This window comes from Pelecanus crispus, chromosome 12, assembly GCF_030463565.1.
Source record: "Pelecanus crispus isolate bPelCri1 chromosome 12, bPelCri1.pri, whole genome shotgun sequence".
Taxonomy (NCBI): domain Eukaryota; kingdom Metazoa; phylum Chordata; class Aves; order Pelecaniformes; family Pelecanidae; genus Pelecanus; species Pelecanus crispus.
In genome coordinates this window covers 8,888,054-8,901,935 of record NC_134654.1, presented here as the reverse complement: position 1 = coordinate 8,901,935, position 13,882 = coordinate 8,888,054, and the positions used below count along the sequence as shown (strand labels likewise).

General features: G+C 45.8%; 1 protein-coding gene across 1 annotated transcript in view; it reads left to right on the top strand.

Annotated features, from left to right (window-relative positions):
* COL26A1 (collagen type XXVI alpha 1 chain) overlaps positions 1-13,882 on the top strand; it is a 179,542-nt gene that overhangs the window by 146,285 nt on the left and 19,375 nt on the right. The window contains 4 exon segments of the mRNA XM_075719432.1: positions 4,531-4,684; positions 7,683-7,727; positions 10,933-11,049; positions 12,260-12,412. Of these exon segments, the coding sequence (XP_075575547.1) occupies positions 4,531-4,684; positions 7,683-7,727; positions 10,933-11,049; positions 12,260-12,412 (469 nt within the window).

Sequence of the window (13,882 nt, the reverse complement as noted above, 5' to 3'; positions counted from 1 at the left end):
GCATTTCCATGGATTTTTTATCCAAAGAAAAAGCATTCTGAGCCCTGTTGTATCAATTTTGAAATCTTTGGAAGTCCGGCTGTTCTTTCCTTGTTTCTAGCACCTACTAGTTACAGGACATCAGGAATGCGAGCGGAGGACGGATGATGGGAGGAGGCTGTGTTTGTGAAATCTTCTTTTGATGTGTGGGAACAACCAAAATAGGGTTCTTGAAAGCCACTACAAGCCAAAAAAAGTCCTCTGACACCGAACATCTCAAGAAGATTAAAACCTTCCTCCCGTTTCCATTGTCCCTGGCCTGAGCTTTTGATCTGACGCAAGAAATGTGGTATGTGTCTGAAGTTTAGAAAGTTTATGCTGGCAAATAGAAAAGGGGGAGGTGGGTTGAGTAAGCTGGGACTGAGCTTCAGGCACATAACACTAATGTCCCTGCTGAGGGCCCTACGCGTGAGCGGGCCCCACAGTGAAGAGCCAGGCTTTGAGCCACGGGAGAAGAGCAAGTGCCAGATCCTGTACAGAGGTGAGCCCGGCGGCTCTGCGGGACTCGGAAGGCCCAGGGGTGAGTTTTGCAGGCAATAACCTCTGCCGCTGGCGCTGGCCTGTGAGCTCCTTGGCCAGTGCAGTGCATCATCCCTCCTGCATTCCCTTCGCGTTCACACGCCGTCTCCTACGTTGGGCCCGTCTCCCGCTGCGGTGTTGGCAGGAAATGCAGCCCCATTTCAGTTCTTTCCAGCTTTCTGACCCAGTTCAGCTGCATCTGAGAGGTGGGGTCTGGAAACCAGAGACAAGCCCTCATGCCGGTGGGACCTCTGTTGCCAGAGGCTCCAGTTCAGCGTGTCCATTTAGGCTCAGATTTGACTTTTTGCTTCCATATGTGCAAAAAGACAAAAGCCTGAGTGTTTTGCTGAGTTGAGGCCATCCTTCACCTTGCACAACACAGTGCAAACTGGGGAGGAAAGGCCTTCATGTCTTCTTCAGGGATCTGCCCTTCTGACACCACAGGCAGCAACCACAAGCGCTGCCCTTCAGCTAGTTCTCTGTACCTGCTCTGGTTGGTTGGGTGACTAACATTACCCATGGCATCAAGGCATATTTCATTTATATGGTGGCATTAGGATGTTTTCTGCCTCCATTCTTCATGGAAGCATAACTTTTGCATTGGAAGTGGTAATAGCAACAGAGGTGGGCGCAGCTTGCAATGAGGATTTCCAATCAAAACCACACCTTCTTCTTCGCTTGGTGTTATCCCTCTCTCTACCTCAACCTTATTGACTAGAAAATACCAAGACTTTAATACTGAGACTTTAATACATAGCACATTTTGCTAATTTGTGTTCTGGCTGTGAGCCTCTGTGGTATCATTTTCCAGCAGTTTACTCAGAGGGCTAGAAACTTTCTTTTTTTGTTTAATGAAAGTGGGAATTCTCCTTGAGTCCCTTGACTACAGCAATGGCAGCCTTAAGAAAAACAGAACGTGACAGAAAATAGATGAATGGCTCCAGTGCTATTGCAATAGTGCGTAAGGACCCTGTTTGTGCTGTGCTAGCTTATGAGAGGACACTCCTTGCTGAAAGAACTGTGTATAGTTTGAGATTTTGAGTGTGACTAAATCCCTCGTGCTTTTCCTTCTTTAGTTTGGCTCTGTGGATCTCACGGATGTGAGAGTTCTCTTCTTTCTACTTTATTTCTTTTGGGCACTTCTTCAGTCCTAATCATAAAAACTAGAATTTCTCAGCAATTTCAAGTCTGGAGACTTCCTGACCTCTATCATTTTGTGCCCAGGGAAAATAAACTTGTTACTGTGGTTTGAGCCTTAATGACTGCTAAGTATATATAGTCAATTTATAAAAGAGCACACTGGATTATTCTGTGTATGCCTTTAAATCTTTTACAGTGTTTATCAGCAGAGCACTCATTTAAAACATGTTGTTTTAATGAAAAGGATACCGTTGCCACTGTTTTGTGTTGATTATGTGGTAACACATTTTTATTATCACCCATAAAAATGATTTGGAGCTGTTCCACTCCAGATGCAACCTTCGGCAGAGCTGTGCTAGTGCCGCTTGAGCTGCCCGGGAGGGCCCCGGACCCCTGCAGTTTGCTGGTCTCTGACCATTGCTGCTATTGATTTAATATCACCTCTTCCTGCAGCACTGCTGGGCTGCAGCAAAATACTGTCCAAGACAGCCCTTGTTGGTCACTTCCTCACAGCAGGAGCATCGTAACCCTGCCCTGGCTGTAGCCCCTCTTAATTTGGCACCTCCAGGATTAGTTTTGCTGAGTACACTTTGGCAACATCCAGGTGTTTTGCTGGGGAGGTAAGAGGATAATATAATACTATAAAGTGATTCAGAAAAGGTCTCCAAGGCACACTTAAGTCCTGTGTCAATGGGAATTAAGCATGATTATGGTAAGGCACGTGCTTAAGTGTGTGTTGAACTGATAGCATAGTTCCTTGAAAGTCTGACATAAATCATTGGGTAGAAGCACAAAAGTGCAAGAGACAGACTGAACCGATTCCTTCCTTGCCTGGCATCAGAAAAGCCTGTTGAATAAAAGCATTGTGACCTGATTCCTTTTTTGCTTTCTTATTACTCGGAAAGCAAGACTCTGGGTCTGTGAATAAAGATCCTTGCAGTAAAGGAAGAATTTTGCTTGTTTGCAACAGCTGAGGTTCAGTTCCCTTGCACTTAACCTAGCTCCCAGTTTAATTAGTTTCTGATTCACCCCTGTCAGGCCAGTGCATTCTGCAGGAAGTTCATCATTTCTGGCGCTGCTGCAATACTGGCTCTCACCATGCCTTGTAATAAATAAGTGATAAACCTTGTAATAATTGCAAGTTAAAAACAAACAAGTGGCGCCAAGTCACTCTCATATATAATTGCAGTGTGACTTCATTATGTAAAGACAACGCAGCATGTAAAAGCTGAAACTTCTAGGGATTTAGTGGAAAGTTTGAGCCATATTCTCTTTTATTTCCCTTATCCCTAAATCAGCATTTGCTTAGGTGGTGTCCAAACAGGAAGAGACAGTGCTGTAACAAACCACAGTGTTGCACTCCTCAAACAATTTTCCCGTGTAGCTTTGTGCTTAGAAAGCAGACTTTGCTGGAGATGCTGGATGCTTGGATCAAAACTTTTGTTCTGGAAACCTCAGCCCTACTCCTGCCTGATGGGCATCTGTGTCCATCCTAGGCAGGCAGCTTTGCCAGGGATTGATCCAGCTGCCAGGTGAGCAGCAGGGTTGCTGCTGCATCCCAGGCATGGCTAATGCAGGGGCTGCTGACCCATTGGCTGCCTCACTGGGGAAGCGGGTGCTGCCCTTGGCCTCTCTTGAGCTTCTGTCTAGCAATTGGGGTAAAATCCATTTGCAGCAGAGCACGTGGGCTTGGTACTCCAGGTCAGTGCTCCCAATGGGTTTGTCATTGAAGGGGTAGTTAGGCTTTTTCAAAAGAAAACTGTAGACTACTTTGTTATGCCACCTTGCTTAGTGGCTGGGAAGGCAGGTGGATGAAACATTTAGATTAAAATAGAAAAAATATATTTTTTTAAATCCTAATTTTGTGAAAACTTTAATTAAAAATGTTGATTATAAAGTGCAATGAATGTTTCCCTGGGCTTCACTTTAATGGAGTTTGTCGGTGGGCAGAGTTCACCTGGGTCCTCCATCCCTGTACTTCTTGTGGGCGTTTAGGTTTTTTGCAGCCATGTTAAGGTCTAACTTTCAGTTTTATACAGGCCACCAGTGGCCAGGGGAGCGCAGCTTGATGAACAGCGGTCTAAACCGTACGGGGAAAACAGGGTCATTTTGCCAAGGAGCTTATCTTGTAAATGGCCCAAATAGCTCAGGGGCGCACATTGGGATATGGCTTTATTTGAAGGTAGTGTGTTTACAAGGTATAGAAACAGTTGTGAGTTTTAATAATATCCTATTACTTCTAAGTAGAGCTCTTTGAGGAAATTGCCTACCTTTTTTTATTCACTCCAAAATTAAAGCATTTCAGCTCTTTAAAAGCGCCATATTCTCTCTCTTCTTTAATTTGGTCAGCATTTGTACGTTTACTTGCAACCAGGACTTTTCCTGAGGCACCTCAGTTTGCTACCCTGGGCATCCTACAACCCTTCACCTTATACCAGCTCTCAGTAATTTCTGACCTGATGCCTCCGGATTTCAACACGTAACCTAGCAGTGAAATACTGTGTCCCCTAACACCAGCTCTGGTCCCTGGTTTCATGTTTCTCACCAGGGAGAAAATCCCATGTGAGCCTGGTCTGTGCAAGCAGTGAAGCCCTCTCCAAGGAGGGAATGTGTGGGACCCTCTTGCAACTTAACACAGCAGCTTCCTACACTAATTACTGCCACTTTCCAGAAAGCCAATAGAGCTTTCATACCAAAACCCTGCGGTCTGTGATGCAGAGGTACCCACAGCTCCTGCTGGCAAGGAGAGGAGTTTCAAGACCTCTCAGGATTGAAACCACGTATGAAACCAGCCTCCTGACCTTGCTTGTCTTCCCTGTCTCCCCTGTCTAGATCCTTCTGCTTGAGGCTGCGGAGCGGAGCCCACCGTTGGAAAACAACCTGCCAATCACTGGGACAACGGCCACGTGGTACGATGATTTGCTACCAGATGCCTTTCCCCTGCTAAATCCCGGGACTGTCCTGAGGAAAACAGTGGGATCTGTTGGTAAGCATAACCTGCTCTTCACCAAATTGCCCACCTTTGGGCACTTTGCTTTGCACCCTCAGCAGGGACACCATAGCTTTGTTTTTTTGCAAATGCTTGCTGCAAGATGAGATTGTGCTCAGAAGGAAAACCACTCTGCGGAGAGGCATTTTGAGGTTTTCAGCCTCTGTTTTAGTGTCAGAATGAGCATTATTTAGCTCTAGAGCCAGGATTCCTTCAAACCAGGGGCTGTTTGGTCTAAGGGTTTAATGTTGTCTCATGTCTCTTCCTCTCTGCTGAGCTGTGAACGCAGAGGTGGTCGCATGCCAACACCCATGCAGACTCACAGACAAGGAAGGGATTCAATCCTCTCCAATCCCACCTCAAACCATCCTTTTAGCTGCAGGAAGCTGGACACAATTTCCTCAGGGCGCCTTCCCACTGCCCATGCAGGAGTGAGGCTCACCCCTTTGCAAAGAGAGGGACTTTCAGCTTTTCTCTCCGTGTCTCTGCCCCTCTTTGAGTTAAGGCAGTGCAGGGCAGGCATGTTCCTGGAAGAAAGCAGCTAAGCTCTGAAACTAACATATTAAGCTCTGTTTTGCCAGCCTTAACAGCCTGTCGCTAGCCTCGATTTCTGTTGGCACAAGCATCTACTGAGAGCTAAGAATTCTGGCCTCTGGAAAGTCAGATTTCTGTTAACCTCAATAGGGCCACTATGCCTGCCTGTGTGTTTCAGTGTACATGCTTTAAGTCCAAAGACTGTAGATTTTGAGGCCTGGATAGGTTGAAACATTCCTGAGGAAACTCCAGAGAGCCATTGGGATCACAGGGGGACAATTCGTACTCACCTACTGAGCGCCAAATGCAGCATTTCCCCATCTGGGAACGGTGTGGGGAGGTAGAGGACTGGGGTAGGGGTAATTCTTGGTTTTATTAGGCCAAAAAACTTTCCCATGAATAGTAACATCAGTTGCACTCTGCATTATATTTTTTAAATTTACCATAAACACAATGGGCTGTTTTATGATCCCTCTTGTGGCATGAAAAAAAAATACACTTATAAGAAAATCTCCCTCTGAGCCCACTTGGCTAGACAGATCCCCACGCATTGAATTTCCTTGACCTTGGCATTCTCATTTCAAGATCCCTGCTCTCTGCTTCCAAAGCCCTGTCAGTTGCTTTGCTTGCTCCCAGAGCAGTTCTTTAGTTCTTTATCCTCTATAGGGCCTACTTTGCTGTTTTCTTCTTTTTTTTTTTTTTTTTCCCCGTTTTCCTTTTTTTTTTCTTCCTCCACCCCCCCGCCCCCCAGTCAGAGCAGTTTATTATGGCAGCCCTTCCTGACTGCAGCAGACTTGGAGCAACATAGACCAGATGTCGTCCATGTTTATAATTTGACAGGATGCCACAACATGGAGGGAGGTTCGCTAACAATATGTTCTGCAAAGTATTTTCAGAACCACAGTGATGGCTGCCAGGAACTGAATTAAAGCAGTTTCCCCTTGTGTCCATTATATGCTCATTCTGCCTTCTCCATGTCATTTATTTTTGCTGTTGCAGTATCTCTGCACCTGCACTTCATTGTATTAAATGTACATTGTACTAAAAGTACTGACGACTCCGTACCTTTCTCTCAAAGTCCTTTCCTCTTGGAGGCTCTGTACACATGATAATCTCCTCTTGCTCAGCAAGGAGCAGCAAATGCCACTTACCCAGGCAGTGATGCAAACCAGAACGGATCTCCTGTAGCACTTGCACCAGGTTAACTCCATGGTCCAGTATCAGCACCTTCCACCCCTGTAGTAAATCCAGGACGTAGCTAGTGATCACCTCCAAAAAACAGGTGATGTTGTCTGAGCTTTACATGAGTGAGTCTGTCAGCCAGACTTCCAGGCTGTGCGCACAGCTGGCTGCACACATTACAGCCCTGCCTTCATGCTACCAGGTGTAGTCCTTGCTCACTGTCACCCTTTATTTTTCTAGCCTTGATTTATTTAACCTAGTGTGAAATAGCAACTCTAGTATAATTATTGGGAATCAGGCATGCACTGGACCGTTTCAGGTCAGGACAGTGTCTTTCAGCAATTAGAACTAATCAGTTAAGTTGCTTATTGACATGTGATTGCCTGCTCAAGCCCTTACCAGAGCTCTGTGGGCTTCAAATGCTTGCTTTGCTAAGGAGCTGTGGGGACGTTTCATGGATCTGGGTCCACATTTGGCTTCCTTCCCTGTCCACACCAGGTTCTATCTACAATTCAAAGCCAGCCAAAAAAAAGGTACCATGGATTTTGGTGAAATGTAGGGAATTTCACGCAGTTGGTTTAGGATGGTGGGGGACTGCCCATTTTGCATGATTTCAACACTCTACTGTGACTTGTTGCTCAAAGCTGGCCCCAGGTTCACTTACAGAGATTGCAGACCTCAGGAGACCTTTCAACAAGTGTGAGATTAGAGTAGGTGGAAGTCAAACATGAGTGTCCTGTGTGGTTTGGGGTTGTGGAAAGCTAAGCCTCTGTCCCTCCCCTTCCCCAGAGTTTTTTGTGAAATATTGCCTACTTTGCCCTGCTTCTAGTTCTTCAGCCAAAGCAAATCGAAATCCTAATTTGCATGCCACCAAGTTTTTCAGCCGGATGGACTAAGGGCAGAATGTTGGTGCCTAACACAAAGATGGTTGATATGGACTAGATGCTTTGAATGGTGGGAGTGTTTCTGGATGACCTTATAGCTCTGGGTTGGCTGACACCTCTCCAGGCTGAAGTCCAGGAAAACTGGCTACCGTTTATTAGGGTAGTTATTTCTTCTATGAGTGACAGGGCTGAAAATAGACAATCATTTAAAAGCAATCAGAGTTGTTGAGACAGCTGCATCGCTGGCCTTTCTGATCAGCTTGTTAATCAACAGGATACATTTTACTGAGTATTAAGAAAATATATATACTCTGGCTGAGCCAGTTGGCAGCAAGAGACCTAATTTTTCATATCTTTTTCCTTTTTTTTTTTTTTACCCTGACCCTCTTAACTAGAGCCTAAAGGACACAGAGGTGCAGAGGAGCAGCTAATACCACAGGGTAAGTAATGGTTTCTGCTATTTCCTTTTTCAAAGCACAAAACGTTGCTATGCCCAGTCCTGTACATGATATGTCCCAAAAAGCAGAAGGGTCCTGTGACCAGGAGTCCTCAGTGATTTGGAGCCTTATAGATACAGAGAGGCTGGGTTTCTTCTTTGGGTTTTATCTGATTGTGGGCTGCTCTGGTTAGAGAGGCGAAATGCCAGCTTTATCATCTTTGAGACATTCAGTTCCCCCAGCACACAAAGGACAGAAGGCACTGCCCGATGGAAAGGCAGTTCACTGGAGGACACGTGGCTGGAGCGAGCAGGACATGTGCTGAGTGATGGGAGAAAACACGGTTATTATCTTATTGGTATTGCCTGCCAGGGGCACCAAGAGCTGCTGGTGATGTTCTGGGCATTGTTTTGCTAAGCTCCATACAAACAGAGAATACCTGCTCCTGTACAGAGAAAACCTTGGGGAAGGAAAGGGAACAGATGGTGTGTTGCAGGTTAATGACAGGGCCAGGAAGAAAATCCAGGTCTCTGCACGTCTGATTTGGTCTCCAGCAGTAGAATACTCATGCTCTGCCTTTTTTGTTTGTTTTTTTCTTCCCCCATGGCTTTTTCTTTCATATTTTTGGAGGATAAATACTCGCTATGGGCTTCAGCTCTCTGAAAGCAATGCCACTGCAGCAGAGCTGATTTATGCCAGCTGAAGATTTGGCCTATTCATTCCCCTTCCCCTTTTTCCCTGAATCTCTCCCTCTTTCTTCTCCCTTTTGCACTTGTCTCTTTTATGCTGGTAACACCATTTGTCACCAGTATGAGCATTTGCCTGACACATTACTAAGTGCTGCTTTTCCTAGTCTTTCCTTTAGCGCTTTCCACCTTCAGGGAAGTAAGTGCCAGTTTCTTTAAAGCTCCACTGCAGCAGCGTGATTGAGGATGCTAGCAGCAAATGATTGCTCTTGGTCTGCTGAAGTTCACAGGATTGAGTTATAAAGGTTGAACTGAAGGATTGAGGCTGATTTATACAAGCGAGGAAATGTTTTGACCCACACTCAGCAGCACAGCGTGTTGTGCTTGTAGAAGTTTTTCTGCTGTTCTTCTCTCTATGCTGGAAAGAATTTGCTGTGATAAAGTTTCAGGTGTGTTGGGGGTTTCTGGTAGGTGGGGGGGGGGAGCTGTTTGCAATGCTGTGAACAAATGCTTTTGCTTTCTTAAATGGGCTACTGATCATCTGCCTGAGCCTGCCAAGTACAGCATCCACTGTCAGGTGAGATCCATTACAGGAGCCCCTCTAGTCACAGAAAAGACTGCAGTTTGTGTGCTGTGGGTAAGCAAATTGATCCGAATTAAAACCTTACCTTAATTCCTTGTTCAATACTCAAATTAAATGAGATCTTTATTGATGACTAAATAAAACAAAAGTACAGGCACACACTCTCACACAAAGCCTTTGAAAAATCTCATTTCTTCATTCTGCCCAGTTACAGCATGGATTAGAGATGGATAGAGTTCATTTTTGTAAGAAAAAATAATTTGGACATCTCTCCGGAATGGCAAAAAAAGAAGAGAGGAGATGGAATCTTTCAAGGGGGTCTAATATTGGGGGATTATTACTTTGTTCTGACAAATGCAGAGAGTTTGGATGAATGTCTAGGGGGACAAGGTTTTGTGTCCCAGGTGGGCTGTCCCACACCTCGAGTGGGAACTGGATCCAAATGTGGGAGCTGCAAATCCTGTGAGCCTTGGTTTTTATTATGTAGTTCTGTTCCCTTTGGTACCAGCTGTGAAGGTGTTAGTTGGCCAGGTTGTTTCCTTTTTTCCTGCTCTCCCTCTATTTCCATCCATTCTTCTCCACCCCCTACATGAAGCAGGTTCTCCTGGTGCTGCTCTTGGAGGGTCCAGTACCTCTTCTGATACCAGGGAAGGGGAAGGACACTGCTTAAGAGTTTATCAAACCTTAACGTGCACTCTGCTGGGTTATGGTCATATGTAATATACAGACTAAAACTTGAAATCGGAGTGCACTGAACTTTGAACTCGGACAGATCTTCCTCTGGCTTTGTAGTTTGCATCTGCCACTGCTTTCAAATACTCAAAGCCCTTTGGTAGCCCAGAAACCAGGAACCTGTGACTCTCTTGGCTCTGACAGTCAATGCCTTTATTGTAACCATTAACCACTTAATCTGAGCAGACAGACAAACTCACCCAACTCTCTAAGGTATTAAAGGCTTCACTGATGTTTGCACAGTATTTAAGTGTATCTTTCCAAAGCAGCTACTACTTTTGTGAGCCAAAGACACACAGTGTTTTTATGAAAAACACTATAAAATTGCCAAGTGTTGTTGTTATTTTGATACTCTAAAGAAAACATCATTAAGATTTTATTTAGTGTCATCAGAAATAGTCACTTTCGGATTACAAGCACTGCCTGCACTTTTTGTAGGCTTGCTGGGGGTCTGAGTGGACTTGCCAAGAAGCATCCCGCTGGGCTGTAATTATTGTGTTACTGGTATTTCCAGATGGGTTTGCTCAGCACCCTATTCATTGATATAAATTAGTAACATCTAGTTACTTCAAAAGTGTGGGTGCATTAATTTCAGTTTGGGATGAAAAATGCTTGTGCGCAGCATGGTACACTTGTTAGATGAATGAAAACATGGGAAAACAGGGAAACATCTTTGATGGAGAATCTCTGGGTGGTATGTATAGATCAGCCACAGCAAGCAGGAGACAGCGTTTGATTTGCTTTTGCAAATATATTTTGTGTGTTTTGATACATTGGGACTACCATGGAGCTGCCATGTATCTGGACAAAGCTAGCAAAGAAGTGCTTGAGGGACCAGCCAGACCCTGCCCAGAACCATTCAGCCCTTGGGAAGGGGACAGTGTGGGCTCAGTTTAGCTTTGACCAGCACATCCCAGCTGGAGGTACACATGCTGCTGGCTTTTTTGGGCTGGGCCTTGTGTGTGGGGACATGCTTGTTTCTGTAAAGATTGGAGGAAGAAGAGGAGAAGCAAGGTCCAGTCTGGCTCTTCTGCCCTACCTACCAGCCAGCTCTTGCCACCAGTACCACCCTGTCTGTGCTGTCTGTGCAAAGCTGCATTTCTGTTGCACCTTTGAGTCCCTCTCCTCTTGTTTCTAGGTTGCTAACGACCTTCTGACCTCAGCAGTGTCCTAACCTCCAACTAATTTCCTTTCTGAATGTTTTCAGGGCTGCCAGGACAGGTTGGTCCTCCAGGCCCCGTCGGACCAACCGGTCTTCCAGGACCACCAGGGCCAAAAGGAGAGAAGGGACAACCTGGTGAGAGGGGCCCGGCAGGGCCACCAGGTAGGTCCTGGAGGAGGGCAGTGCTACCATGATAGGAGATATTTCACTTTATACAAATTATCTGTGACAACAAATCAAAAAACGCTGGACACACAAGATGTTGAGCATCTTCAGTTGGTATCAAACCCATTCCAGCGAGTCCCCTGGGCACTGAAATCAGCCAGCAGCTCTCAGAGCAGGCAACCACCTGCAATGAGCAGTGACAGTCCCTGGGATTTCCCATGGAGCTGGAGAGAGCTTGTCCCAGAAAGCTGCAGAGCAGGATCGTGTTTCCCCATCCTGCTCAGGAGCTGTAAAAAACAGTCTCTGATCTGTCAGCCTTTGGAGAAGAGCGTTCCCTGTTTAACCCTCTTGCTCTGTGCCTGTTTTAACTCCCTTTTTTCTCCACCATTTGTGTCAAGCTGTCAGATGCCAGGATGTCAAACTAATGATGCTTTTGTATGTGAAAAAATATGGGAAAAAATGGGAAAAGTTATGAGGCCGTTCTTTCAGAGCTCTGTTCCTGAGCTAGGAGACTCTCTTCATCCCCAAAATGTTCCTAAATCTTTTGATGAAGGTGATACTACACAATAGGTGCCAGACCTCAGTCTCTGTGTTTTCGATGTGTCTAAAAGGCTGTGCCTTGTAAATCTGAGCTCAGGAAAGATTTTAAACTTGGAGCGTGCCTTAAATGTGAGAGCGGCCTTGAACACTTTTTGGCATTTTCTGGCAAACTGTCAATGGCTAAAGTCTGGCCAAGGATGTGTCTGCCTTTTGGTTTCTCAGTTTGCAATGAGAGCTTTCCGGCCCCACAGGAAGCGGAATCGGTCTGCTGCTGAACTGACTGGGTTTCCGTTGTTCCTTCTGTGCTTTTCTGGCAGTAAGGTGACGTACAGGTGTACATGGAGGGGAACAGAAGGAGCGGTGCTTGACTTCATGCCTTGCTGCCTTTAGTTTCTTGCTCAGCCTCAGGGAGGGGGGAGATTTTACTCTTTCAGGAGTCAAGCTTCGCAGCACCTTTGAGCCAAGTAAGGCTATCTGCTTTGTAAGGGAAGGTGCTAAAGGCAAATAATGAAAAATTGGGAAGCTGTTCCTATTTACCCCCACACCCCTAATTCCCACAATTACAGTTCAGGACAGAAATCCTTTTTCTTCTTACTGCCTTTTTACATGGTAGCATCATAAGTACATCTTCAAATGCACTAACACATCCTCTCCTGCCTCCGCACAGGGCTGTTGGGACCTCAAGGACCGAGAGGACTTCCAGGAGAAACTGGGATCCCAGGTCCCCCAGGTCCTCCAGGGCCACCAGCCACTCCAGGCCTCCCTCTTACCTTCCAACAAGGGGTTCTCTACTCACTCCAGCCCACAGCTGAAAAAGAAAGTAAGTTTCCTCCTTGATTCCCATTTTTTTCTGGTACGTCAGCAGAGTGGGCAGGCACAGAGCAGCTCAGCTCTTCCTCCCACCTCCCTGCCAGGCTCTGCCAGGGCCCTGCCTTCCCTGGGAGCAGCTAGACAATCTGCCTCCATTGAGTGGGTCTCTTGGAAGTTCCTGTTCAAGATGAAACATGTAAGACTTAGAAGCTAGAGGGGTTCACCTCTCCAAAATGAGGAAGTAAGTCACTGCTCTTCTAAAACCATCAGTGAGAACAGGGTTTGGGGGATTTGTGGTTGTTCCCTGTGCCTGGTTTTCTGGGGTCATCATAGCTTTGAGGAGGCGACTTGGTGTCCTTTAAGCGCCCATCATGAGTAGCCACTGTGAAGAAGAGGATCTCTAGTGAAATGACAGAGCTCAGGTAGCATCACGTGAGAGACAAGTGGGTAGAGAAATATAGCCGTCTGGCCAATTGGGTGCTGGTGCAATGAGACTGCACTCTTGAGAGACCTCTTGGTGCCGCTGTTGCGGTGTTACAGTGCTCATGGTTGCTCAGAAATGAGTAAGTACCAAAGGTTTGCAACTGTGAAATTATATAACGTAACAAGGACATCTGTTAAATGTGTTTCTTTTCCTGCCCCCACAGATGCATCTTCCACCTGCGTTTCTGGTGCATCAATATTATCCTACATCCACATAAAACACAGAATTACGGACTCAAAAGCCCAGACCAAGACTGTGATTTATCCCTTCCCTATAATTGGGGGGGGGTGGTGGTGGTGTCAGGGTTTCTTTGAGCCTATGGTAATTTAAAAATGTATTTATTTGTTTTGTGCTGTGCATGGAAAGAAAAGGCTTTCTAGGAAAGGCACATCATGCACTTCTATCTGAGTGCTCTTAAATTTGGGCGTGATTCTTCCAGTCCAGTCTTGTGTAGCTGGTATCTAATAATGATAAAGCAGAGCTCACCTGTATCTCCACTTGGCTTGTAAACTCCTGGAGCCCCGGTTCTGTTGGGTCTCCCATCTCCACTCCCCCAGGCTTCAGCTGTGCCTCTTCCCCAGCTCTTCTGCTCACATCCAGCTTCAAAGCTCAGTTCTATTAGTTACAGCCAAGGATTAGTAAGTCTCCCTGTGTCTGACAGTTTTCTAGAGCTCTCCTTTCCCTTCTACCCACTCTGCTCTCCAAGACTCCTTTTCCCGAAAGTGAACAGATGTATTTTTAATTTGGGAAGAATTTTAACAGCTCAATTTCATGTTCAGTTACTTAGAGCGTATGGGCAGAATGAAATTAATTGTGGTTCAATGCTAAGATTTTCACAAAATGTAGATTGAGCTGCTGTGGTCATGAGCAAGAAAGTTTTGCATGACAGTCACCTCACTGCTTTTCAGGATCACACCAAATGGTGCCATTCTGCATTCAATTTTTTTATTCCTTAAGGATGGTTTGGTTACTGCTGCTGCCCCCTCCCTCCAACCA